The sequence below is a fragment of the Botryllus schlosseri genome, chromosome 1, assembly GCF_051294905.1.
Source record: "Botryllus schlosseri isolate E-star chromosome 1, Bs_hap1, whole genome shotgun sequence".
Taxonomy (NCBI): domain Eukaryota; kingdom Metazoa; phylum Chordata; class Ascidiacea; order Stolidobranchia; family Styelidae; genus Botryllus; species Botryllus schlosseri.
This window is the reverse complement of record NC_137236.1, coordinates 34,698,305-34,726,282: the sequence shown is the minus strand read 5'-3', so window position 1 is coordinate 34,726,282 and position 27,978 is coordinate 34,698,305. Positions and strand designations below refer to the sequence as shown.

Genomic DNA, 27,978 nt, shown 5'->3' with positions numbered 1-27,978 from the left:
TGCTCTTTTCATATTTAGGGGGTAAGTTGGAAAAGTGCTGGCTACGAGAAGGGATGGTTAAAACGGAAAGTGGCTGCGGAATTATTCAACAATTAATCGTCGTATTCTATGCGCATGATATATAGGCCTATATTCATTGTGGGGCTAATGAAACCGGAAATTGGGAGGAAAATAGTTCATTCACCTTTTCTTCATTTCACTTTTTTTGATCCAAACTTAATGTCCGCTAGATAGAAGTCAAGAGATGCGTAGTGCCGCAATATTCTACTTCAGGGTGCTGTGTTCACTAGTATTTTACTATCTTTGCTACGAAGATTTCAAAGTCAAGAATATTATCAAGACTTCACCTTTTTTATCATTTCATCAAAATATAGGGATAAGAACACCACATTCTCGCTCGAGGACCAGCGCCGGACCCTTGACAACATAATATTATTAAACATTATGAAGAAAACATCCCATCGTTGTCGTGGAATCATTAGACACATTAGCTATTTTTCACCCACTTTATTCGTCATTCTTCAATATTTCTGAATTTGGCACAAGATATGGTGTCTCACACTATTTTACTACGGTGCCGGCATATTTTAATATTTGAGATCTGGCAACAGTTCTCTTGATACGATTCAGTGCTCGCCGATCAATGGTCACTAACTCACTAAGCTTGGAATACCCGAATGCAACACAAGCACAAGCCGAGTTAATATATAGGCGAAGTATTGTATTCTTTAGTTCAGGTGTATACTTGTATGACGATTTGTTCCTGATGACAGCATAGCTAATAGTAACATGTTACCGACAACTAATTGAATAAGTATACCGGCACGTTAGTTTGCAGCAAACACACAGTCCGGCATGGAAAAAGCCGAATCCCACGATGCCGTCGCCTCGGAGAAAGTCCTAACGGAGAAGGAGCGAATCGCCGCTCTAAAAGAAAAGCACAAAGGCCACGAAACTATGCATCTCGAGATGGTCTTAATATTAATATCGACATTGATAGTATCCCAAATAGCGCTCGTGCAATGGAGAAACAGGCATCCAAAGTCTTATAATATCGCGACTTTGGCTGGGATGTGGTGCATACCTCTCGGATTTTCGTTATATAACCACTGGTGGAGGTTTCTATGCACATGGACTATATTCACAGCGATTACTATTTTTGTTTTGATGAAAGCTAGGAAAAGGCCTCTGCACGGATCTACTCCAAGACTGGTGTATCAATGGTTTTTGTTAGTATTTCGCGTATCTTACGCTGTCGGGCTGTTCGGATACTTCTTAGTGTTGTTAACAATGATAGGGTTTAACATGATTTTTCTAATTAGACCTGAAACAGCCATGGACTTTAGTATGTTATTACTGTTTTACGGGCTGTACTATGGTGTTATGGGTCGAGATTTCGCGGAGATCTGCTCAGATACAATGGCATCGACTATTGGGTATTACAAAAAAACAGGCATGCCTACACGTCAACTATCCACCAACGTATGCGCAGTATGCGGGCAAGTCTTGGAGATACCGCAAGACGAATATGAGGATAAGGAAGAGCGTGTTTGCAGATTATCGTGCGATCATATGTTTCACGAGATGTGCATTCGCGGATGGTGTATCGTGGGCAAAAAACAGACTTGCCCCTACTGTAAAGAAAAAGTGGATTTGAAAAGAATGTTTCCGTCGCCGTGGGAAAGGCCCCATATACTGTACGGTCAGCTACTGGATTGGATACGGTATTTAGTAGCTTGGCAGCCGATGATATTGTTTCTCGTGCAAGGCATTAATCGTGTCTTGGGATTGAAATGAATAATTCAGCTTTTTTAACGGTACGCAGCATTATAGATCATTGTAGGAAGTATTGCAATCTCGATTTCAATTACACTGGTGCCAACTGGAGTTTACATGTATCACAGGCGCTGTTAAGATGGAATTTGTTGTGCAAATGGTATTTCATTATATTCTGGCACGGTTTATATTAAGACATTTTATCACATAGCTTTTCAGGTGAAATTTTTATTGATATATCCAATGTCTGATATGTCTTGAAAATTTATTGTTCAATCACTTTCCAGGTAATAAATTGTCTGCAATTGAACTGTCCTCCCTCGTATGTTTCATTTCTGGGGAAAACGCCAAAAGCAGATGGCGTTGAATAAAATTTAGTCATAAATACTGGGATTATTATGCAATACATGAACTAGTCTGTTAATTGAAGACGACATGTCTGCATCTGCATTTATCGGTCTTATTTCTAGATTGTGAAGTTTGCTGCTCATTCTTACGACCCCTTGTGTGTGGCGCCTAGTTTAAATTATTGCCCACACATTTGGATCATAAGATGCGTTCGTATATATAGAAACAAATATTGACAGACGACAGTTACTGTTCTCATGTATAAGGCGCATGACATACGCTGAACATGAAGTTTAAATGAATGAGATACGTCTCCTACATCAGCGATAGATATGCAAATGCTTGCATTATCTTTTTATCAACTATTTATGTGCTACTGTTATTATAGTTTTTCGGATAAGGGATTGGATTTTCGCACGCGTAAAGTTTCAATTCTTTGTCCTGATACATAACTCGCTTCAAAATATATATCAAACGATAGTAAATTAATGATGGATGTCGTTATATTTTGTGGATATAGATCATAAGTAATCATGACCTTAGAAATAGAGTCCGCTGACGTGATACGGTTGATCGAGCAGTATCTGAAGGAGAGTAATTTGCATCGGACTCTGACAATGCTGCAAGAGGAGTCGACAATATCCTTGAACACTGTGGACAGTATCGACGGATTTGTGTCGGACATCAATAACGGACACTGGGACACTGTTTTGCAGGTTCGTGTTGAAATCTGGTCATGATTTTTATTTGTTACCAGTGATATGAGTTTATGCGACTAACTTGTAGAATTTTTGAATGAATATTTGCCGGGTTGTAATGACTCAAATGCGCAAAATGACCCGACTCGACTTGAGTCAATTTTTCTATTGACTCGACTTGTACTCGAGCCATTGCCCGTGACTCGAACCAAGTCCTATGACTAGAGCCTAGGACGAGTAACTTCGAGGAATAGTAACGTTACCCATTATTGGTAGATCGTCTATCAGTCTTAATACATGGAAAATAGGGCAAGAAACTGTTAAGACTGGGGAAAATTGAAGAGCTTTTTGGATCTATAATTGAACATATATATTGAAATGAATCCGAATATTTTCGGCTGACACTTGTCAGTCAGGGGTAATCGTCACCAACTAGTAGAGAATTGGAAAGAACACTGTATTTATAATATATAGACTATTGTTCATATACCATGTTCTTTCCAATTCTCTACTAATTGCTGACGAGTGTCAGCTGAAAATATTCGGGTTCATTTCAATATGAATATACTATTCAATTGTATGAGGAAAATAACGATATTATGAATGCGAGGCATTCTTTATCACTCGAGCAGAGTTGAAAAAAAGTGGGTTGACCGGATTGAACTGAAAACTGAACAGTGGGATGCTATGACTCGGACTCAAGCTGACTTGGACTCGGGCTTGACTCGGTGGTGAATTGATAATGACTTGACCCGACTCAAGTCAAAACTATAAAAGTGAAATTGACTTGTGGCTTGGTTACAACCCTGAATATTCGCATAAGTTTGAACAGCATGTTAGCCGTGAACCTTCAACTGAGCAAGTTTCTACAGAGTATTTTGATGAAACTATTACAAAATACATAACTTCTCAGTTCGGTAATGGAGTACTTCTAGAATCTATTAGTGTTGCAGCTGTGCACCATACCATTGTGCTGTCTCGACACTTATACCAAGTAGGGTGTGTATTAATTTCCACCTATAATTCTGGAGTAGCGGGCATGTGGTTTATAATTAAAAAAACGAAACAATGGATATTGTTTTTTAATCTGGTATCGCTATGTGACTTGCGATGTTACGTTCGCTATCAATTGCGAGCCGATCAACAATAATAATTCATATCAATTTTGCTTCTCGCAGGCCATCCAATCTCTCAAGCTCCCGGATAAAGCTCTTGTTGACCTGTACGAACAAATTGTGCTGGAGCTGGTGGAGCTTCGTGAACTGGGGGCAGCTAGATCGCTCTTACGTCAAACGGATCCGATGCTGGCGTTGAAGCAATCACAGCCCGGTAAAATAAAAATGTATTTTTCCCAAAAGTTGATTCTAATCCAATTTCTGGATTTCCTGTACATGCCACAGGATAATTATATTGCAAAACGAGCCAATCATGAACAAATTTCACATCAACGTGATAAATCTAGCACATTCTGGTGTAGAATATTCACTCCATAGGCCCTGACAGTGATTTCAAAAACTTTCATACTTTTGTGCCATTTCGGACTCTTGCACAAGTTATTCTTCTGGGATAACCTGAAAAATATCCATCACGGTTTCATGACATTTCCCCAAAAAGACGAAGGAATGAAATTTTGTTATTGCAACGAGCCTGGTTTCAAAGATTTCTCTAGTAACAGTCTCGCAGACATACCAAAACAACCTCATAAACTTCAAAGAAGGTATCTAAAAGTAGGTTGATTTACTGAAAAAACCGCAGGCCCAAAGTAGAAGGGGAAGTGTTCATAAACATAACCACCAAGTAAGCAAGTGCAAATGGGAAAAGCCCGCTTGAGTAGGCCTACTCCAAAATGGTAGAAGTAGGCTACTTTGTTACCGACTACGTCTAGGTATTATTAGTACGTTACTGATAAGGCTACTGTTGGCAAAGTATTATTTAGGTTATTTCCACAACTCGTTGACCAGTGTTGAACAGCGAGAGAAAATTTTCCGCTTTCCCAAATTATATGAGATGAATTAAACATTTTTTTGACAAATTCGATGACGTCATGTTCTTGTATTCGACATTTCATGCTGGTGACGTCATATTTTGTGCTACGTTTGTGGATATACGATGTTCTTTTCAATTCTCTACTAGTAGCTGACGATTACCCCTGACGAGTGTCAGCCGAAAATATTCGCGTTCATTTCAATATGAATATACCATTCAATAGTGTAATTAGATAACTAGAATTATCTAGTTGACCGAGTCTGTAATTGTCCTACGACAATCGTATTCATGTCATTGGTTGAGGCATTTTGCATAATCTCGTCGTGTGACCCTTTATTTGATATCTTTTCCTTTCAAATTCAGACCGGTACGTTCATCTCGAAAACCTGCTCGCCCGATCGTACTTCGACCCCCGCGAGGCTTACCCCGACGGTTCCACTAAAGAGAAAAGGCGCGCCGCTATCGCGCAGTCGTTAGCGAAGGAAGTTAGCGTGGTTCCGCCTTCGCGTTTGATGGCGCTGCTGGGACAAGCTTTGAAGTGGCAGCAGTATCAAGGGTTGTTGCCACCTGGTAGGTTGAATTGAGCGTAAGTGGGATTTGTTTTGCCTTGAAGTGGCACTGCACACTAAAAATGATGTGGTCTCAAATTGAAGGGCAACACAAAAAAAAATTTTTGGCCGCAGCCATCTTCTTCAGAACGCCACCGTAATGGAGCTGCAATTTCATGAAATTTCCGCAGGGGTTTCATGCTCTAGCAGTGACGCAGAGATCGAACGTTATATAGTTGTCAGCTGATGTTATGAAGGAAATATGTCGTACACACCAAGGTGGTTTAGTTAGATACCGCGTTCGTTCAACGGAAGATGTCCAGTCCAGTCAGGAGAATTATGTCAAAATTGGCCCTAGTGTATTCTATTTCTTTAGGACAGAAATGGATCATGTCTAGCAGTGTTTTATACATGAACAATGTTTTATGCATAAGAATAGGACATGATGGTGGTGAGACTCAAATCGTTATACCTGGTTTGACTCGAAGCTTAATACCTGACTTAACCCGGAATTTATTGCTCGACTCGGAAGCTTAATACTCTACTCAACTCAAAAGTCAATACTTGTCTCGAAGCTGACTCCTTGACTGTTGTTGACTCGAGCTTACTAAAATCGGATTTGAATCACCCAGGTAATGATTTCGACCGGACCTATTCGTGACCCCGGTATTTCACAAGATCACAACATTGGTTTGGTCTGATGCTCGCACCAGGCAAACTCTAGTTACGTTTCAGGTTCCACCATCGATTTGTTCCGCGGCAAAGCGGCCACCCGCGAAGAAGAGGAAGAGAAATATCCGACCATGTTGAACAGGACGATAAAGTTTGGGCAGAAGTCTCACGTGGAATGCGCAAAGTTTTCGCCGGACGGGCAGTACCTGGTCACGGGCAGGTTTGTAAATCGAATCGTACAGTTTTTATCCAAATTAGATTAGCATCGGTGAATTCGCAGAATAGATACCATAGGCGCTGAACTCAGGTATGCTAGGTATGCCGCGCATACCTAGGAATTTTTTTGGGTATGCGGCATACCCAGAATTCGGTTTGGTCTGTTACTGACTGGGTGGTGAATTGATCGATTTAGAAATAAGCGTTTCGTAATGCTGCTGAACACGTAAGTAAACCGACAGCAATACGTTCAGGCGCTTAACGAAACTCCGTCCTTCAGTTACAATTCAGTTTCCTGTATTTTATCAGTGTTGCGCGGGGCCACGGCCAATTAGCCGGAAGCGCGTTTCCAATTAGCGAGAATCGTTTTTGCACAATGTAACGCAACGCGATCTTGACGCTGAGATGATTGCGAAATTAGGTCATTGATTACCGCGCGCAATCGTCGCAGGCCTGATTTATCCCGTCTCCGTCAGGTCTAGTTGCGCTGGCTTGATGAATCGCATCGGCAATAGGCTCGGTGCGCACTATACCATCACTGGCCTGCGCACGAATACATCGTTGGCCTACACAATTGCGTCGGCGTGGTTCGAAATATATCATTGCCGGCCTAACTATCGCGTCTCCGGCCTAGCATGCTTTGGCTCCTATCTATCGGTTGTGATTAAAGATTGATATCACGAAATTTACTGACATCGAATGTCCGCAAAAATGTGTGACTTGTGTGTACATGCGTACTTAATTTCCGCTAATACTTGAACATAACCAATAACCATCAGGAGATGCGAGTCAATGCTTGAGTTATAAAAGTTGAGAAAGGTTTGAACCACCTGAAATCGATGCGGATTCCATTATAGAACACACTCCATAACAACTCGGCTATGCGCCTGAATATTTGATCAAACGCGAGTGGTCAGAAGACGCAACGCGAGGCAACAAGACCGAGAACTTGATACTGAAGATGTTAATTTCTATATGCGCGAAATGTTGCGATTGTCATCTCCTGCTGTGAAGGAACATGATATCTTATGCGCCGGCCGGAACTATCGCTTCTTCTGTGATTGTGATGTCAGACTGGCTCAGACATTGAACAATGAACATGGACGGAATTGATTGAAATACATACTGACCGTGAACAGACAGCGGCGTAATTGATTTTGACTAACGCTAATCCTAAAACAGAACGATCAGAAAATGTCTTGCAGGCTCTTGATATTGAAACTTCTAACTCCTATGAAATCAAAGTCACTAATGAATAGAGTCCAGAACAGACTTTCTATTTGGGAAAATAATTCCTGCAACCTTATTAGCCGTCGCCGAAGATGCGTATTCATTTGTTCTCGAGGCGGAGTGATTGAAATCTCCCGATTGTCGGCGCGTGTGTTGGCGAATATGTTGCGGAGATTGCGAGCTCGCTAATTGACTACACCAGTGGTTCTTATACTTTTTAGACCGCGACCCAAATCTGACTTTTAGTGGTATCTCGCGACCCAAGCAACACACACCAAAATGAATGCATTTGGGTGCCGACCGATCCGATTTGGGTGCCGATCAATAACGAAGGGTTTGGCCACCCAGCGACGGTGATTTCCAGAGAAACCAATGTTGAAAAAATCTTATCATGAATTCAAACCAATTTGTTTATTACAAAGGTCGGCACATTTTCATGATCAAGTCATGTTGTGGTGGCGACTTCTCCGCGTGTCTCGCTTATTGGCCGTGGTACCAAACTCAGTGACCTCTGATATGCTCAAACCAACTACAGTGAATCGCGCGAAAAGCGTACATATTTTGTTGTTGCAATGACCTCAAATAATATTACATACATATTAAAGGACCGCTCTGGTACCGTCGCGACCCAAAATTATACCCTTCGCGACCTATGTTTGGGTCGCGACTCATACTTTAAGAACCACTGGACTACACAGTCGCACGCGTTGGTAATCTTATGGTAGCGTGATGTGTCGAGTACATTACACAAGGATGCTGATCCGATCGATGTATTATCGGCATTGGTGCATGTTCTTAACCATAATAAACTGATGCCACCCTGGTAAATTTGAAATGGATTCAATCAATTCAGCAAGCGGCCGGCTGGCTACGCGGCCTGCCTAATCATATCGTAATTTTGTCACCATATACAAGTGCCAGGTGATATTGAACGCTTGCGAGTCGGCTAATTTGCCAATTCTGGCGCACTATGACGTCATCCCTTTGTGACGTCATCGATCTCGCATACCTAGGGAAAATCAGAGTTCAGCGCCTATGATAGATACAACAATAATCAAGCTCAGTTTGAACATATTAAATGAATTCAGAGTTCGTGCTCATATGTATGACAATGGTAAATGTCCATTGTCCATACACCAGGGTTATCACCAAGTCACAAGGCTCCGAGTCACAAGTCAATCTCACTGTTATAGTTTTGACTCGAGTCAAGCCGAGTCATTTTCAATTCACCACCGAGTCCAAGTCAGCGAGCAGAGGGTCGAGTGCGAGTCGTGGCATTATGACTCGAGTCCGAGTTATTGTGTTGACTGCTCAGTTTCCAGTTAAAATCTTGTTAAACCCACTTTTCATAACTCTACTTGGTGATATCGAATGGTTCGCATTTATAATATAATAATTTTCCTCACTTTTATCAGTTTCTGGTCGCATTTTCAAGTACCAGTACCAATAGACGAAATCCCAGTAGTGCGGTTACTTTACCATTCTATGAAATTACAATGAATTGTCGGTCTTGACCGTCTGAGTCTCGAGGCATATGACTTGGTTTGAGTCATGTACAGACTCGAGTCGAGTCATGTCCAAATTTTGATAAATTCGAGTCATCAGAAAATCGTGACTCGAGTCTTTACAACCCTGCCTTGGTTCGTTTCGCGGTGTGCTGTTGCCCTGTAACATTTTTAGACAAACCAAAACAATGTCAGAATTGAAATTAGTGCATAAAAAACATTTCACAAATTAGATTAAAATTAGATTAGTATATAATTAGTCAACTAGAATTATCTAGTCTTCCAAGTCTGCTACACACAGTCTTCTCAAATATATGTTATGTGAACAACACCGCTAACTAATTTTCAGTGTTGACGGCTTTATCGAGGTGTGGAACTTTGCGACTGGCAAGATCCGTAAAGACCTTCAGTTTCAGGCGCAGGACCAGTTCATGATGATGGACGACGCGGTCCTGTGCCTCGCGTTCAGCCGGGACAGCGAGATGCTGGCCACGGGCGCCCAGGACGGAAAAATCAAGGTTGGGTGTATACTGTGGCTTTTTTATAGTACCGTACCGGAGTAGCGTTTGTCCACTTGCACTACATAAGTGGTAACGATTATATTACTTCTACTGATGATTTAAAAAGTAAAACTATTGACCTTTGGGTTTTGTAAAGTAGAAAGTAGTTTGCAGATGGGTTTGGAACATTGTGACGTCATTGAAACCTGTCGCATCAGAATGTCTGAGTTCGCACCTTTTATTTATGTGGGGGTGGGAGGTGGTCAGCGACATCTCTCTTTACTGGTCACGCCTGTGTATACATGCAATCGGTACGGCTTACATCCTAGCAATCTTGGTTATGTGACTCTAGTTTCATGGAAAAGAAATATTATCAAGATAATTCCATTACCTTTCCTCTTGTGTGTTATCTTTGAAGGTTTGGAAGGTCACCACGGGCCAGTGCTTGAGGAGGTTCGAACGCGGGCATTCGAAAGGCGTCACCAGCGTTACGTTTTCCAAAGACGGCAGCCAGGTGGGAAACGCTAATTTTTAGTACGGCACACGTCAATTTTTAGCTCGAGTCAATAAAAAATCGTGACTCTAGTCATCACAACCCCAAAAAGTGAGATTAGGATAATTTTTCCTCGAATCACTAACGAGACTTGGACTATACTAATTGAACGAAATGACTGTAATCAATTCCTAATCTAATTTGGTAAACGTGTCTATGCCAGGGTGGTCATGACTCAACTCGAGTCGCGATTTTTAGGTGACTCGACTTCACTCAAGTAATTTTTTTCAAATGCTTGAAATGACTCGAGACGAGGACGGCGAAGACCGACATTTCATTGTAACTCCGCATAATAGTATAGTGACCACAATGTCGGTATTTCGTCGATCGGTCGCGATACTTGGAAAATCGGGCCAGAAACTGTTAGGTTTTTATCGTATTCCTTTATAGTTAAAAATTCGAAGGTTTTGTGAATTGAGTAATTTTAATATTAATCTACCGGTAATTTGAAAAAAAAGCTAGCTATTACTCTAATTCTAACGTAATTCGGAAAAGCTGTAACAGTAATAATTAGGGCAAGTTTTTGCAACTTTGTTTTACAGCTTCCGGCAGCTTCCTAAATACTCGTAAGATATGTAGAATGCTGTTTTAAGCTGTTTGAAGGAATCTTATAAGTGCAAGATTTTGCAACTTTTGTCCATTTTTCTCATGCAACTCTTTGCAACATTTTGCAACCTTTTCGATTTTTCATGAAAGTATATTCGGTTTTGGTGAAATGCACGGCCAAATTCGACTGAAACACCGTAACCGAGTCACGTTTATAGTGATTTGTGACAATTTTAAAATCATCTTGTAACAGCAGCCCTTGATAGCATTATCATTACGATATTTGAACATTAACGGTTTATTTTGGATTCTCTCAGATTCTTAGCACGTCGTTCGACCAGACGATTCGGATCCACGGTCTGAAATCTGGCAAGACCCTGAAAGAGTTCAGAGGTCACTCGTCGTTCGTGAACGAAGCACTATTCATCAACGACGGACATAACGTTATCAGCGCTTCCTCGGACGGGACCATCAAGGTGACCGCACCCTACCCGGCTTATTTTAGCAGGGTTGTGTAATGACTCTAGTCACAATTTTTCGTTGACTCGACTTGAGATATTCTACAAATAGGTGTGCTTTTTGTGAATGCATTCGATTACTTACCCAAGTTGCTGTGACAATTTCACCCATGAAGGAATTGTGCCTCGAACAATTTTACCTGCTGTTCACCATGAACTTTACGTAATATCTCTGAAATCATATTGCAAGTTACCGTGGCGAAAGGTTGTACCTGCAACCATTATTGTTAGTGATTCCCCTGAACATAACTTAATACCTCTGAATCAAATTGCAAGATACCATAAAAAAATTTGCGCCTGGAGAAATTTTTATCGTTATACCTGAACAACACTTGATACCTCAGAATCACATTGCAAGACACAGCAACAAAAAGTTGTTTGCGTAAGCTGGAGACATTTTTGGTGATCCCCTGAACATAGCGTAATACCTCTGAGGCTCTGAATCAAATTGCATGATACCATAGCAAAAAGTTGTGCCTATAACGAGTTTTGCTTGTGATCCCCATGAACATTACTACATATCTCTGAACCAGGTTTCGGGAGAAACCATAGCAAAAATAATACCCAGAACGCTTTGGTTGGCGCTTCCCATGAACATTACCTAACATCTCGGAATGAAAGACATGTTAAAAACTGCACCAGTATTATTTTTGCTGGCGTTCTCCATGAACGTTTCATCTTGATCTTTATGCGATTGCTTTGAACTGACGGCACCAAGTGAACTGCATTTACAACGGCCTTTCCTCGCCACAGGTATGGAGCGTGAAGTCGACCGAATGCACCAACACGTACAAATCGTTTGGGGTGGGCCAGCAAGATCTGACAGTGAACAACATTCACGTTCTGCCGAAAAATCAAGAACAGTTTGTGGTCTGCAACAGATCCAACACCGTTATCATTCTCAACATGCAGGTAAGTTGTGACCAAGTCGCAAGGTTCCGAGTCACAAGTCAATCTCACTTTTGTAGTTTCGACTCGAGTCAAATCGAGTCATTTTCAATTCGCCACCGAGTCAAGTCCAAGTCGTTGTGTTCACTGTTCAGTTTCGAGTTCAACCCACTTTTTCAACTCTGCTCGAGTGATATAGAATGGCTCGCATTCATAATATTGTAATTTTCCTCAGTCCTAACCAGGGTTGTAATGACTCGAGTCACGATTTTCTGATGACTCGACTTGACTCGAGTCATTTTCTCAAAATACGGAAATGACTCGACTCGAGTCTATCTGTGTATTGACTCGACTTGGACTCGAGTCATTGCGCATGACTCGAACCAAGTCATTGACTCGAGAGTCGGACGGCCAAAGCCGACATTTCATTGTAGTTTCGAAGAATAGTAAAGTAACCACACTATTGGAATTTCGTCTATTTGGTACTGTTACTTGAAAATGCGACCAGAAACTGCTAAAAGTGAAGAAAATTAGTATATTATAAATGCCAACCATTCGATATCACCAAACAGAGTTATAAAAGTAAGTTTAACAGGACTTTAACTGTAAACTGAGCAGTTAACACAATGACTTGGACTCGGACTCGAGTCATAATACTCTGACTCGGACTCGGACTGGACTCGGTGGTGAATTGAAAATGACTCGACTTGACTCGAGTCGAAGCTATAAAAGTGAGATTGACTTGTGACTCGGAGCCTCGTGACTTGGTGACAACCCTGGTCCTAACAGTTTCTGGCCCTATTTTCCAAGTATCAGGACTGATGGACGAAATACCAATCATGTGGCGACTTTACGATTCTTTGAAGTTACCATGACATATTTGTCTTGGCCGTCCTAGTCTCGAGTCTATGACTTGGTTCGAGTCATGCACAATGACTCAAGAACGAGTCAAGTCGAGTCACCAAAAAATCTTGACTCGAGTCATCACAACCCTGGTGAAATGGTGCAAAAACGTCCCGGAAATACTTTCTGGTAAAGCAGCGGTTCTTGAACTTTTTTGGCCGCAACCGAAATCTGAAGTTAGTGGCATCTCGCGACCCAATCCTCACTCGTCGAAAAGGCTGCATTTTTAATATTAGTATGCTAGGGCATTTAGGAAATAGCAAACAGGCAGTGTACAGTTGTGCGAAAAGCAGCACTATGAAATATTTCTCTCGCACGCTATTTCAAATTGGGGTGCATTATTTTCCTCTGCATGCCGCAGTTGTGCCACTTACTGTCTAGTGTCTACTCATATTTCAAGGATGTGTTCTGGCGCGGAAGGGGGTTGGCCTCGAAATACATGTGTATCATATTCCCCAAACGCTAGTTGCACACCCCTACACTAAAGCATTCCAATGGTCTCCGACGGTGTTTTCCAGTGAAACTAATGTCGGATAAATCTTATCAAGAATTCAAACCAATTTGTGTAATACAAAGGTCGACACATTTTCACGATCAAGCCATGTTGTATGGGGTTACCATATGTCCTGCAAGGACTCCCTAATGTCCTTAATGACAGCCAAGATTATGGATAGGCTAAACTAAAAAAACCCATAAATGACAATTCTGTAATGAGAAGGTTTGTGCGGATCATTCACGAGTAGAAAAATGACCTTTTTTTAGTCCACATAACAAGATTTATTGTACAAATTTTGGAATCGGCAGTTTTCTACTCCGGTAAATCGGACTTTTGTGACCTCTAAATACTGTCCTCCTTTCCAGAGTTCAAAATACGGAAACCCTAATATTGTAGTAACGACTTTTCTGATAGTCTCGCTTATTGGTTATGGTACCCAACACGGCGACCTGGGACATGTACATTGTGCAAACTATCCGCAGGAAATCCCCCAAAGAAATTTTTCGTTGCAAGAGATTCAGCAAATATTACATACCTTTTAAAAGATCGCTCTGGTGCCATCGCGACCCAAAATTGCACCCTTTTAATTCCAGGGTCAAATCGTTCGTTCCTTCAACTCTGGTAAGCGCGAGGGCGGAGATTTCGCATGCTCGACCGTGTCGCCGCGTGGAGAATGGATTTACTGCGTAGGCGAAGACCGGGTATGTGTTTTAGCTGTTACGACTAGGATGGATCGGGCAAAAACGAGTACCTGTGTGATTCGATTGCGAATTTTAGATTTGCAGTCCAGTATTGTGTCCCGAGGTCACAAGTCAGTTCTACTTTTGTAGTTTCGACTTGAGTCAGATCGAGTCATTTTCAATTCACCGCCGAGTCAAGTCAGAGTCCAAGTCAGAGTTCAAAGGTTCCAGTCCGAGTGATAGTGTTGCGACCAGCGACCAACTTTTTCGTACGACTTGATTTGACTCGAACACGTACTTTTGCAAAAATGACTTGGCTTGACGTTTCAGAAATGTGGATTGACTCGTGACTCGAAGCAAAACTTACGGGTCAATTTCAAGTCGTCAAATAATCGGTGTCGACTAAATCGCTGTGTCCGGAATGAGTTCGGATTGTTGGCTATACGCTGGTGTAACCTGTGAGAGCACCCAATAACTTGATTGCAGTTTTCACCGAGACGCCGGTGCTATATTACAAATAAAATGCAGTGATCAGTGGTTATAGCTTACGTTGCGTTGTCGAAAACTCGTAGTTAACTAGTCTAATAGCAATGTATCGCTGTTCTATAAACTGGTCACATTGGCCTGTGCCCTGTGCTCATGTAACCAACCCTCTTGTATGATTTAAATCGAACCAATATAGTTTATATTACTTGTCAACAATAGGAGCAGGCTGAAATTGTGTATCATGGTTTCGTTTCCTATCCTCTATTTTGAGCTTGGCTGATAATTAGAGACTGGGGCTATACCGTTACTTGCGTAGTTTAGCATTTCTGCGTACGATCTAGCGATGCCACGCCTTTTTTCGTGTAAACCCAGAATATATGGGGACTCAATCTGTATTTAAGACAGCTAGGAAATGCAATGACCTCGGATAATGCATTGTACTTCAAATATTCAACTTGACTCGCGTGACCTCCAAAAATCGAGTGGCTTCACTTGACTTGAGTCATCTGAAAAATTGATCGACTTGACTCGAGTCAGAATGTGCAATGACTCAAGATGACTTGTGACTCGATGACAAGTGACTTGATCCCAACACTGGTTGTGACTAGGCCTATAGTGCGTACAATGACTAGTTTTGCCGCCTTTGATTTTGGGATGGAGCATTCTTTCATCATTTGCCTTTTCGCAGGTGCTGTACTGTTTCTCCACCAACTCGGGAAAGCTAGAGAGAACTCTGACGGTGCACGATCGCGACGTGATAGGGATCGCGCATCACCCGCACAACAATCTCATCGCGACCTACTCTGAGGACGGCCTGTTGAAGCTGTGGAAACCCTGATAACGAAATATACACTGGCTGGAAAGCTTTTGTAATCATGGACGCGTCCTGTTGATGGAGTAGAGAAACGGCGAACGCGGGCACTCTCTTTTGACTAGATTGCAATCATTTTACGACTTGGTCTGCTTTCGATTGCGCCGTACGTTTTATGTGGATGACGTTTGAATACTTTTTATTGTAATGGATGAGTTTATTTTGTGATTTACACAAGAGTTTCGCAGCAGCCCTGTCAGTCAGTCAGTCAGGTTTATTAATATTTTCATCGTTTCAAAACATCACAAGACTGCGATACAATGAAAAGATAGGAGGGTGTCGAAACAACTTGGAGTAGCCATTAAGATCAGACACCCACCTTAGCCTAGGCGAAGTAAATAAGAGGCATGCACACTGAATGAAAAGTAATGCAGAGAATATAAGACGCAAGCGACAACATTGGGTGGTATGTGGCGGAGGGCGAGGTCGATGTTAGGTCGTGGTCCGGTAATCTTGAAGACTGTCACGATTGTGATGGTGTCTTTTGCGGATAGAATACTCTTGGTGCTCCCAGAATAGGGCTGAGGAAGTCTGTGATAGAATACACCCTTCCGGTGGTGCAGCAATGTGCGTCATCTGGCATAGGTACGGTTGATACTAGGGTCACCATATTTCGAGGTCAGGAAAAGGCGACACTTTCTAGAAATCGCAAAGCCGGACGAGAACACGGTTTATTTGTAAATTTTGACTGAAAAAGAAGGTCATTTCTCCGTTGTCCTCGCCGTCAATTCCACATTTCGCGTCTGCCTGTGTACGTACAATCGCCTGTCAAAGCTACAAAGGAGGATATTTTCGATTTCTTGGAAACGGAGGACGTGCTGTTCTGTTCCAATCGTAGCTACTGGGGTGTGGCAGTTACGGTGCTGGTTGTGGTCGACCAACCGATAATGTGAAGGAAAAAAGTGTATTTTGGGCGCTGAGCGAGAATGTTGGCCTTTTTATTCAAGTCAACCAACCACGTAGTGGAAAAATTTTACCATTTTTTCAAGATTTTCCTCCGGTATTGTAAGTTTGAAATTTTTGAAAAAGTCCGCCTTTCCCGATTCCAAAATATGGTAACCCTACAATAAACAGATATTGGGCCGTCTACAACGGCAGCCATGTAAAGTAGAAGTATAAATTTTGACTTCGTAAACAATTTTGACAATCTTTTGACCTAACGCTACAATTTTGACATTAAAAAAAAAATCGCCGTAATCAATGTTCCCTCTAATTTTTGACGAGTCTGCGCACACTCACCAACTCACTGCGCCGAACCTTGGATAACAGTGCGTAACGACTAAAAAAAAGGTCATCACTTCGGATTTTTTGTGCGCAACTTAGATTTTCTGTGCGCAGAGACCGTGTCAGCACTGCGCATTTGCGCACGTGCGCAGCTTAGAGGGAACATTGGCCGTAATGCTTATGTAGCTCAGCGGCATATTAAACAAGAATCGACTCTCCAAGAATAATTGACTGCCTAGCGTCATACTAAAGTGAAGATAGTGTAATGGTTATGCGTCCGGCTTCTCGAGCGGTAGTCGTGGGTTCGATTCCCGGCCGGGTCATACCAAAGACTCGTAAAATGGTATCCGCAGCTATCCTGCTAGGCGCTCAGCAATCACGGATAGTATGGAGGAGAAAAAAAAAACGGGGGCGCAGACCAGATGACCTCATGGGGCCGTATCGCAACTCCGTCGTCAAAGCATCTCGATGGTGCAGGCGAAAAAGAATATCATATCTCTCTCTCTCTCTCTCTCATTAGCCTATTGGGCACCGTGCGCTGGTGATGGCATATTTTCATGATTCTGCTACACATCGTCACTGTACTGAGTGCGCATGGCGGCTTCAGCGTAGCGTTTCTACAGAATATCAACTGGATTGGTACTCTGTCGAAGCACTATTCAGACAAAAATTTGAACCAACTTTTTATTTGCATTAAATTGTATGGTGCATAAATTAATAAAGAATTTGCGCACAGACATTACTACAAAGCGTAAAATGATTCATCCGTAATGCACGACCATACAATCAAGTAGAGGTTGTCAAGCATGATTTATAAACAGTTGATAATCTCGCAGCATAAGAATGAAACAGAAAACGTGATGCCCGTTAGATTTGCATTGATATCAGCAGCACAATTTATGGGTAGAAAATATGCGGCCAAATAGCGACTAATCTTGAATTTCTTCGACTCGGTCAAGATTTACTTCCGTAATGAGATTTATCAAAAGATTGCACCATTTTCTCCGTAGTGAATTACAAGTAACGCCGTGAATTTCAACTCAATTACAACTGGTGGTAGAAGAAAATGAAGTCTCTGTAGGTAGTTTCAATAAAGTAGATTTGGTCAACGGCTTGAATATTTTAGGCAGGTAATAGAAGGTGACTATACTCGAAATTGCAAGTTGTACTTTTGCCATGAACAACACAATGCATAAGTAGATTATTTGAACATATATTCACTTACTTACAATGATACTACCGCAGGAAATAACCCACGTATTATCGTAACTTGAAATATTGTACATATTCATTGTTATTCTCGAAAAAAATCACGAAATTTCAAATCTTGCCACATCTGATTACCCGCTAAAAAGTATACGACCTTCGACCAAATTTACTTTTTTGGGCTATTTACCCGAATGCTCTTCATTTCATCGCCAGAATGAAATGCGGATTTCAGATATGGAACAGCATTTGGACTGTTTCGTTACTCGTTTGAAGCAGACTTGGGCAACTAAATAATTCTCGTTTTATAATCATATTAATTAGAGCGAAATTCCTGTATTTTAATTCTAATTCTAATGCGAATTTATGAAATGTTTTTGTGTACTAAACTAATGTTAGTTCTAATCTAATTTCTGGTTTTCCCGGAATTGCTACAGGAGATCTGTATAGTTCGAAACGAGGCAAGCTTGCTGCACATACATTTGCCATTCTTGTGCTTTGATTTGATATGAACTGAATTGATTCAATTTATCAATCAAATTCTCGCGAATTTTGTGATTTTAATTCTAATCTAATTCGAAAAAAAACTACGTATGATTTAAATTTTAGTCTAATTTGGAAAATAATGTGTAGCTATAATTCTATTCTAATTGGGGAAAAAATGTTACTCCAATTCTAATTCTAGCCAAATTGGGAAAAAATGTGTAGCTATAATACTAATTTTAATCTACTTTGAAAAAATTGCGCATAATTATAATTCTTGTCTAATTTGGAGAAAATGTGCAGCTATAATTGTAATTCTAATCTAATTTTGAAAGGCCGAAAATCATCTGGTTATCGAACTCTGGTTCAAAGTTTATTTTGATCAGCTCCAGGTAACAAGTCTTCCACCCATTTTCTTAAAGCAATCAATTCCTCGGTGCCGAGTTCGTGCAGATACCCGTAAGTCTTAAAGCTCCCTTTCACCCCGAAATCTTGCAGTTTATCGAACGTTTTCTGGCCCCATTCGTGCATAACCAATTCGTCCCGCTGTCCGTGCGCCATGAATAATTCCGGTGACAGATTGTCGCCACGATCTCTTCTGGCTTTGATTTCGCTGTATACTGAGGATTCCTCGTTTAGAAAGGAGGACAGTGCGAAAATGCCTTTGAGGTTGGGATGTGAACGATATCCGAGATGCAGTGCCATGGCACCGCCCATCGAGAATCCGCCTACGATGATACGGTCGTTAGTGATACCGGACTCGTTTTCCGCCTGCAATTCAAACAGTTCTATCGCCTATTTTGGAAATCAGTAAGTTAAGGTTGCTTAAAAGAACGACACCACGTTTGCAGGGCTGCATAATACAACATGTCCCTAGGTTTATTATGTTGTTGTTCATGGTATTCATGGTGTTTGCCGACTACAATGATCATTCAAACAACGCCAATATTCCGTCACTGCCGACTTATAGCACGGCATACTTATAGGCTTTTGTAAGACACCGATTACGCGGATGAGATGGCGAGAATCCTAGATATACCTCTAACACTTAGGTAGGAATTCTGGAGTCGGACTCGAACCCGCAATCCATTGGTGGTGTAGCTGTGGATAATACCACTACGCTATCTCTACAGGGTTGGTGCGATGACATGCAAAATAAGGTCAAAACATGCAAAATAAGGTCAGTCGCGACATGCAAAATAAGGTCAGTCACATGCAAAATAAGGTCAGTCGCGACATGCAAAATAATGTCAGTCCGCGCATAAATCCAAATCTATACTTCAATTACAAATCCAACTTTTTTTTCCTATGAAAAATAAATTCAAAATATCTTTCCTGTATAGCAGCCTACTTTCAACATTGAAATTCCTTATCTATATCTTAAATACTATGATGTTTCAATCAAAAGATAATCATGATTATCTTGATTACGAAGTCAGTCGCATGTAGAATATTATTATCAGTCCGCGCATAAATCCAAATCCACAGTTCAATTACAAATCCAATTCTTTTTTTTGATGAAAAATAAATTCAAAATATCTTTCCTATATAGTAATTTCATGATTGACATTCCCCATCTATATCCTAAATCTGAAGATGTTTCAACAAAATGTAATCAGACGATTATTACGATTACGGGGTTAGTCGCATGTAGAATATTAACAGTCCGCGTATAAATCCAAATATTTACTTCAAATCCTACTTTTTTCTTATGCCACTGACCTTATTCTGCAATCTGCATGTCGCGACTGACCCTATTTCGCATGCCACTGACCTAATTTTGCATGAGACTGACCTTATTTTGCATGCCATCGCACCAACCCTCCTCCGCTATCTCGACACGCCTAGATTTATTAGATCACTCACACCACGCTCGGAGAAAAGCTAGCCCTTGACTGATTTCCTGAAAAGGCCATGAATTCTGCTACTGGCAAACATTTGTTAGACAATTCCGTCTGTGCGAAAGATTATGGAGACAACAGATTTCACGTCGTTTGGAGGGCCGTTCACACTTTCATTTGTGTACCTCCAAGTAATATAGTTATTGCTCTGTGTATAACCCTAATTTCATCTTTGAGAACTCTCTTATCCACAGTCATAACCTTCAACACTGTCAAACTATCCGAAGGGATTGCTGGCATTCTGGTTGCAGTTTGTGATACGGCTATAATAAATGGGGGACGTGTCTAAAATAGTTTAAGAACCACTTCACTAACTGATACTTATCACTAGGGCGATTTTGTTTTACTTGTAAAACGGAAGATTTTGACCTAAAAAATCAAAATTTTGACTTTTTTTACCTTAGAAAACTTAATTTTGACCAAATTTTGACCTCAAGTATGTAAATTACGTGTTTTCCCCACAAAATCTTAGAATTGTACCACTTGTTTTAATTTCTGGTTGGAACTGTCTGTCATTACGAAGTAGTTAGGTCTGAGCCAACGTTTTTGACTTAAAAACTGACAAACTTCTACTTGAAAAAACTTTATTTTAACGAAATGAAGAATTCTAGTAATTTTATCACGCATTATAGGAGTACTAATTAAAATTTGTTGTAGTACAACGAAAGATACTTTCCTACATTCTCGGATAGAAAGTGCCTGTCCTTACAAAGTAGCTTGCCAAGAATGGAGAAAGATGGTTCAACAGTAGCAGTTGTTGGCTGGCAACATTGAAGTTGTGTGTACACTGTACACTGCTGGTGCTACATCGTGTTGCTTCATTCTGACAATTTTGTCTACATCACAAGTTTTCATCATGCGCTTGTTGATATAAAAACCAATGTCCATCTCCCACGCAGACTTGCTTCAGTTAGGATATTGCGATACGTTGAGAATAACACATTGCCAACCTATTTGTTTCATTTGGCCGTTTATGATTCACAATGAGCAGACAATGGGTCGTCTAGGCCGATAAATTGGGCTACAAGCCGTAAAATATCAATGATAAGTTCAGTCACAGCGTAAACATCTACGATACAGACGAAATGCAGGTTGCAAAAAGATTTTGACTTTGGAAGTAATTTTGCCATTTTTCTGACCTAACACTACAATTTTGACAACATTTTAACTTTTTTTGGCGTGTAAAAGAAACCGCCCTACTTATCACCTTAACAATATCTGCCAGTTTTGACATCATGGAGTCGATAGATTCTTTGATATCAGGTGCTTTGAACGAGATTTTCCGACGATCGAACCACACACTGCTCTCGTTTCCGCCGGACGGGGTGTAAGGTTGTGGTGGCGCAGTTGGATATATTACCTGAACAAATTTCAGACACACTCGCGTAAACGCACTAGCATTTATTGCCGACGTTCGCCATACCAACAGACTTGTACAAACTACTGGTTTTGATGTAGAATCGGCATTATATTGTTTGTGGTCGGATAACGCTTATATATTGGAACTTTCCTCGTCATTCATATTGACGAGACTTCATAATGAGTGATACTCGAACACCCGACCTGACGCCTAATACGTGATTAGGAATCACATGACTCATTTAGTTCATTTTCCCGGCCTCAGTGAAAAGTGGGTGGTAAAATTAAGCGCAAAGGTTTAAGGGTGGACACTGATTTAACCTAATTTTATGACACATTACCTTGATATGATTAAAATTGAATCCACGTTTGTCGCCTACTCTGTCAAAGCATTCGTCGACCCAGCTACGAACTCCAACGCCGGTGTCACCAGACCCGTGCAAAAATATCAGAGATGCGGTATGCCGCCCTGAGAATAACAGTACCATCTTGAATGTTTTTATATGTATCATCGGGGGATTGTATAGTATAATCAATAGTCTGAAATACCATCACGGTAAAATACTGTGTGAGTTATCAACTTACATAATAATAATATTGACCGTGAGATATGAGATTTCCAGAAATGGGTCACCAAGGACCAGGGTTGTAACCAAGTCACAAGACTCCGAGTCACAAGTCAATCTCTCTCTTACAGTTTTGACTCGAGTCAAGTCGAGTCATTGTCAATTCACCACCGAGAATAGTTCGAGTCCAAGTCAGCGAGCAGGTATTATGACTCGAGTCCGAGTCCAAGTCATTGTGCTGACTGCTCAGTTTCGTGTTAAAGTCTTGTTAAACCCTCATTTTATAACTCTGTTCGATGATATCCAATGGTTGGCATTTAGATATACTAATTTCGTCACCTTTATCGGTTTTTGGTAGCATTTTCAAGTACCAGTGCTAATAGACGAAATCTCAATAGTGTGGTTACTTTAATATTCTTCGAAATTACAATGAAATATCGGTCTTGGCCGTCTGAGGATTGAGTCATATGACTTGGTTCGAGTCATACGCAATGACTCGAGTCCAAGTCGTGTTGTTTCACAGATTGACTCGAGTCAAGTCGAGTAATTTCCGTATTTTGAAAATAATGACTCGAGTCAAGTCGAGGCATCAGAAATCGTGACTTGAGTCGAGTCATGACTCGAGTCATTACAACTCTGCCAAGGACACCTAAATCTGTACACTGCTAGCAAGGGTCGTAAAAGTAATGACTCGACTCACGTCACTCTCTCAACATACAGAAAATGACTCGACTTGACTTTAATTTCTATATTGACTCTACTTGTAGGCTACTCGAGTAATTGTGCATGACTCGATCAAGTCATTCAACTCAAGACTCAGACGGCCTAAACAGGAATTTCGTTGCAACTTTCAAGAATAGTCAAATTACAACATTAGTGGTTCTTCGCCTATCGGTACCAGTGTTGGGATGACTCGAGAAATGACTCGACCCTCAAGTCAGATTCGAGTCATTTTCGTATGACTTGATTCGATTCACTTAGCAAAAATGCCTTGACTCGGCGTTTCAGAAATGCGGATTGACTCGTGAATCGGAGCAAAATTTTCAAGTCAATTTCAAGTCATCAAATAATCGGTGTCGATAAAAATCGCTGCAGGCTACTTTACAAATGTTCGCATTTTTCTCGATACTCTGGTGTGACTTGTGAGAGCGAAAATCTAATTCATTCAATGATTTTCGTTTTACTGAACCTACATTGTTCTATCAGAAATACATTGACCACATACAGCGTAGGTTGTCGCAGAAGTAATGTAATATAATAACAAAAGGCATCTATCTCTTTTCTATAGACTGGTCATTGGTGCTAGGTGATCACCTTAACCAAATCTCTTGTGTGATCGAAATGGAATTCGAATATAGTTTGAAGTTTATTTTACTAGTCAAGCATTGGCGGAGGCTTAAATTGTATCCCGTGGATATGTAGTTGGGTGATGCATTATCTCAATTCATTTCCCCTATCTGAGGTTTCGCATTCTATTCTCTATTTTGGCGGTTAATTAAATACTGCGAGCAAACATCAGTTACGTAGCTTAGCAGTACTACACATTCGTCAGCTATACAACGCCTTTTTGCATGTATATTTAATTCTATATATTCATCCCTCGATTTAAAATATATAGCGACTCAGTCTGAATATCAAATAGCTGGCAAATTGCAATGACTTATTCATGCCTCGTACTCCGAAAAGACAACTTGACTTGACTCGAGTCACCTCCAAAAATCGCGAGACTTGACTTGACTGGAGTCACTTTCGAAAATTGATTGACGTGACTTGACTGGAGTCAAAATGTGCAATGACTCGAGATGACTTGTGTCTCCAAGGTAGTGACTTGATCGCAACATCCAGTACTGCTACCTTAAAAAGACGTCCAGAAACCGTAAAGAGTAAGAAAAATCTGTATATCGTGAATGCGAGGCATTCGATATCCCCCATGCAGAGTTGTAAAACGGTTGAACATGACCCGAACTCGAAACTTACCACAATGACTGGGACTCGAACTCGAGTCTCTACACTATGACTCGACCCTATGCTCCCCGACTTGGACTTGACTCGATGGTGAATTGAAAATGACTGCACTTGACTCGTGTAAAAACTGTAAAAGTGAGATTGACCTGCGACTCGGAACCTTGTGCCTTGGTTACAACTCTCCTACTAGCAGTTGACTACTACTGCAAGTGTGTCAACATACATATAGGATGAAAAAAGGCCTTGCGGTGACGGGATGCTACACCGCATAGCCGTATACTGAGAACTGAAACCGGCTTGACTAAAAGTGCTCAGCAACAAAGAACTTCTCTCTCAAATGGATATGTTTTTTAGACTACACCCACTTCTACTTCAGGATTTTACGTAAGTATGCTTAGTTTTATACATGTTTGCTTTTGTTAGATGGAAAGTAGTCTTGGGGTGTCGGCATCACCCTTAATGTGTGACATTAACGGGGCGGAATACCCCCCTGTGTCAGGGTAACCGAATAGATTTTTAGAAAATTGCTATTATTCTTTCAGAACTTGCAATTGCAGTAATCTTGGCTCATATTTCTACTTCTACATGACTATCAACTTTTAACATCTCTGGGCTTAGCGAGCAAAAGTATACAATGCCTCCTCATTCCAATGATTTCCTTCAAATTACTTGAGTACAGATTATGGTTTAGATCTTTTGTGTTTTATTTTCATAGTTTAAGAGTAATATCGGCATGTCTTGGTTGATAAGACACTGACAGAAATACAGGTGAATGGAATGCATCCAACATTACTACAGTTCAGTGATTCAAGAAATCAAGGTAGGAACAAGTTGACGAAATACCGAGAAGCTGTTTAGTGTCAGCTTACCTGTAGGAGCTACGATCGTTCTATGAAGCATTTTTGTCACTCCGAAAACACAAGTAATATGAAATAATTTTAAAATCTGTGAGAATGCAAATAGGTTTCGTTTACTCAAATAATAAACAGTTGAATTGGTAATTTGTTGAGACCAGTTCCAAATAATGATAAAATTCCGGTACGCATATAAATTGAAATGGCTTTTAGCTGCTATTTAACGAATTACCCTTCTGCAATGAGACAAAGATTGAGTAGCCTATTGGAAGAAAAGTTGCGTTGTTGCGTTAGACGTATCAGACTCTTTCTTTACATGAAACGCTAACGATTCTACATACACGAATTTACACATTAACACGTATTGGTGTTTCAAACTGATAAAGTACATATGTGACAAAAATATGGCAAAATAATATCAGCGACAACGAATCGCTTATAACGGGATATATCCCTATAAGGTTCAGGGTGATGATTACATTTCGTATACCGTAATTTTCCAAGTATAGTACGCCCCCTTAAAGTGGCATGCAAATTCTGGGAAAAAGCCTGTGCCCATGTAGAGTACGCACCCTGCATTCGCAGTACATGGATAGCTGTGTTTTAGCACACGATGTTGTTCTGTTTCGCGATGTCACTGTCGAACAATCATGACATAACCATGCTAATCATTATGCAATTATTGGCATTTTCTCTAAACGGTAGTAGAGAGCAGCCAAAGCCTGCGAGACATGCCGAAACGATAGTTCGGGTCAGCGACACGACGTCTTGCGCACGAGGCCTGTTACAGATGCGATTGCTAAACATTATACAAGTAACGGTAACGGTATTGCCTCTATACGATAGTAGATAGCAGCCAAAGCCTGCGAGGCCGGCGACGCGACATCTTGCGCACGAGGTCAGAAGCGATTGCTCAGGAAAACGGTTATGTCGTGCACACCACGCCTGTTGGAGGTGCGATTGATTACTCAAGCGATTATATTTTGCGCACATGGCCTGTCGATGAATTAGCGAGGATTGCCGCGCGCGGTTCAGCAATCAATGAATGACCTAATTTCGCTCGCGTGCAAACGACAAACCAACTCAGCAGGAGATTGCGTGCTGTGCAGACGACTCTCGTTAATTGGCAACACGCTTTTTGCTAATTGGTAGCGCGTCACGCCGATTATACGAATTACTGGGCACGATGGCTGAAAGTGATGCGCGATTGGAAACAAACATGAAGAAAGGTGTGATTTCAAGTTTTTATCGAGGGAGATTTTTCTCAAGCGTGTTGTTCCCATGTATAATACGCACCCCCGATTTTAGGGTAATGTGAATATGCATGTCTTTCTAAATATGCCTTTCTCAAGAAAGACTTTCGGTACATATGACATTATTGGTTGTTTTACTCCATTATGAATATTCCTGTGTTGGTTCAAGTTACCCAACTCAGTAAACGCTTTGCAATGAAGCTCACATTCATAGTTTGATTACTCCAGCGTTATTATGAATGTGTACTTTTTAATTTCTCTCACTAAGGAAGAATTTCCCACATATCTCACAATACCAGTCCAACTCAAATATGTGTATTCACATGACGTTTTAAATTAGAACTCTGAGAAAAGTATTTGCCACAGATTTCACACTTGTAGTTTTCGATTCCGGTATGTCTATGTCCATGAGATCTCAATGTGCAGTCACTTGAAAACACTCTTCCACAGATCTCACAGTTGTATTTTCTGACTCCGGTGTGAATGTTCACGTGTCCTTCCAAATGTGCCTTTCGAGCAAATGACTTGTCGCAGATCTCACAGTGAAAGTTTTTTACTCCAATGTGAATACGTATGTGTCTTTCTAAAGATGACTTTAGAGCAAAGGTTTTCCCACAGATCTCACAGTGAAAGTTTTTTACTCCAATGTGAATACGTATATGTCTTTCTAAACTTTTCTTTAGAGTGAAGGTTTTCCCACACATCTCACACTTGTAGTTTTTGACTCTTTTATGATTATGAATATGATTTGCTAAGCAGATTTTTGTCCTGAAAGACTTGTCACACATCTCACATTTGTAGTTTTTGGCTTCAGTATGCGTATTCCCATGTGATTTCAATGACGTGTAGCCTGAAAACACTTTTCCACAGATCTCACATTCATAGTTTCTTACTTCAGTGTGAATGTGAATATGGATATGATTTGCCAAACTTCGTTTAGAAGCCAAGACTTGCCCACAAACGTCACATTCATGGTCTTTGTCTCCAATATGCCCATTCCTATGACTTTTCAGGTAACTGATTTGAGCAAACGCTTTTCCACAGATCTCACATTTGTAGTTTTTGATTCCGGAATGGGTATTCCAATGTGATTTCAATGCGCAGTCACTTGACAACACTTTTCCACAGATCTGACATTCGTAGCTTCTGAGTCCAGTGTGAATGTGCACGTGTCCTTCTAAATGTGCCTTCCTAGCAAAGGTTTTCCCACAGATGGCACATTCATAGTTTTTTACTTTAGTATGAACATGATTGTGGCGTGTTAAAATCGCCTTCGTAGCAAATATTTTCCCACACATCTCACATTCATGGTTTTTGGCTTCTGTGTGAATATGCATGTGTCTTGCTAAATTTGTCTTTGCGCAAAAGCGTTTTCCACATATCTCACAGTCATAGTTTTTGACCCCAGTATGTATATTGCTATGTATTTTCAAGTTTTTGATGGTAGAAAACACTTTGCCACAGATATCACAACCATGGTTTTTGAAACTGAAGTGGGTTTTTAGATGTTTTTTCAATAAAGTGATGGCAGAAAAAACTTTACCACAGATGTCACATTCAATTTTTCTTTCAGTTAAGTGGAATTGAAAGTGAGTTTTTATTTCACCGTGATGATGGAAGCTTTTCCCACAAATCGAACATGTCTTCGTCATTCTTTCCGCTTATCTTTAAATGATCTCTTCTAGCATCAGACATTCGAAGTTCTCAGCCCAAATACGACTAACTTGCAGACCAGAGGCTATCGTGT

The 27,978-nt window shown here is 40.8% G+C and overlaps 5 protein-coding genes across 5 annotated transcripts in view; 3 read left to right on the top strand and 2 right to left on the bottom strand.

Annotated features, from left to right (window-relative positions):
- The window catches only part of LOC145435598 (uncharacterized), a 260,078-nt gene that overhangs the window by 13,842 nt on the left and 218,258 nt on the right, over positions 1–27,978 (top strand). The gene's annotated exons all lie outside the window — the stretch shown is intronic.
- LOC145448210 (E3 ubiquitin ligase RNF121-like) lies at positions 673–2,645 on the top strand. The gene has a single exon (XM_080326569.1). It carries the CDS (start codon positions 856–858, stop codon positions 1,795–1,797), a length of 942 nt encoding a protein of 313 aa, XP_080182695.1. The 5' UTR covers positions 673–855; the 3' UTR covers positions 1,798–2,645.
- LOC145448202 (WD40 repeat-containing protein SMU1-like) lies at positions 2,645–15,572 on the top strand. Its single transcript, XM_080326557.1, has 10 exons — positions 2,645–2,840; positions 4,001–4,151; positions 5,172–5,378; positions 6,092–6,248; positions 9,329–9,497; positions 9,898–9,993; positions 10,896–11,054; positions 11,850–12,008; positions 13,977–14,084; positions 15,238–15,572. The coding sequence occupies exons 1-10, from the start codon at positions 2,658–2,660 to the stop codon at positions 15,385–15,387; spliced, it is 1,539 nt and encodes a 512-aa protein (XP_080182683.1). The 5' UTR covers positions 2,645–2,657; the 3' UTR covers positions 15,388–15,572.
- On the bottom strand, positions 17,315–25,099 carry LOC145435890 (lysophospholipase-like protein 1). Its single transcript, XM_080313155.1, has 4 exons — positions 24,994–25,099; positions 21,935–22,062; positions 21,442–21,594; positions 17,315–19,104 (listed from the first exon to the last, which is right to left on the bottom strand). The coding sequence occupies exons 1-4, from the start codon at positions 25,022–25,024 to the stop codon at positions 18,700–18,702; spliced, it is 717 nt and encodes a 238-aa protein (XP_080169281.1). The 5' UTR covers positions 25,025–25,099; the 3' UTR covers positions 17,315–18,699.
- LOC145435736 (uncharacterized) lies at positions 25,069–27,883 on the bottom strand. Its single transcript, XM_080313018.1, has one exon. It carries the CDS (start codon positions 27,881–27,883, stop codon positions 26,537–26,539), a length of 1,347 nt encoding a protein of 448 aa, XP_080169144.1. The 3' UTR covers positions 25,069–26,536.

Excerpts from the sequence above, each read along its gene's own strand:
- LOC145435890 (XM_080313155.1), bottom strand. The coding sequence starts at position 25,024 with ATGCTTCATAGAACGATCGTAGCTCCTACAG. Across the intron at positions 22,063-24,993 it reads AACGATCGTAGCTCCTACAG|GGCGGCATACCGCATCTCTG; the intron begins GTAAGCTGACAC and ends TGTTATTCTCAG. Across the intron at positions 19,105-21,441 it reads AACTGGCAGATATTGTTAAG|GCGGAAAACGAGTCCGGTAT; the intron begins GTGATAAGTAGG and ends TTTGAATTGCAG.
- LOC145435736 (XM_080313018.1), bottom strand. The coding sequence starts at position 27,883 with ATGACGAAGACATGTTCGATTTGTGGGAAAAGCTTCCATCATCACGGT.
- LOC145448202 (XM_080326557.1), top strand. The coding sequence starts at position 2,658 with ATGACCTTAGAAATAGAGTCCGCTGACGTGATACGGTTGATCGAGCAG. Across the intron at positions 5,379-6,091 it reads TCAAGGGTTGTTGCCACCTG|GTTCCACCATCGATTTGTTC; the intron begins GTAGGTTGAATT and ends GTTACGTTTCAG. Across the intron at positions 6,249-9,328 it reads CAGTACCTGGTCACGGGCAG|TGTTGACGGCTTTATCGAGG; the intron begins GTTTGTAAATCG and ends ACTAATTTTCAG.
- LOC145448210 (XM_080326569.1), top strand. The coding sequence starts at position 856 with ATGGAAAAAGCCGAATCCCACGATGCCGTCGCCTCGGAGAAAGTCCTA.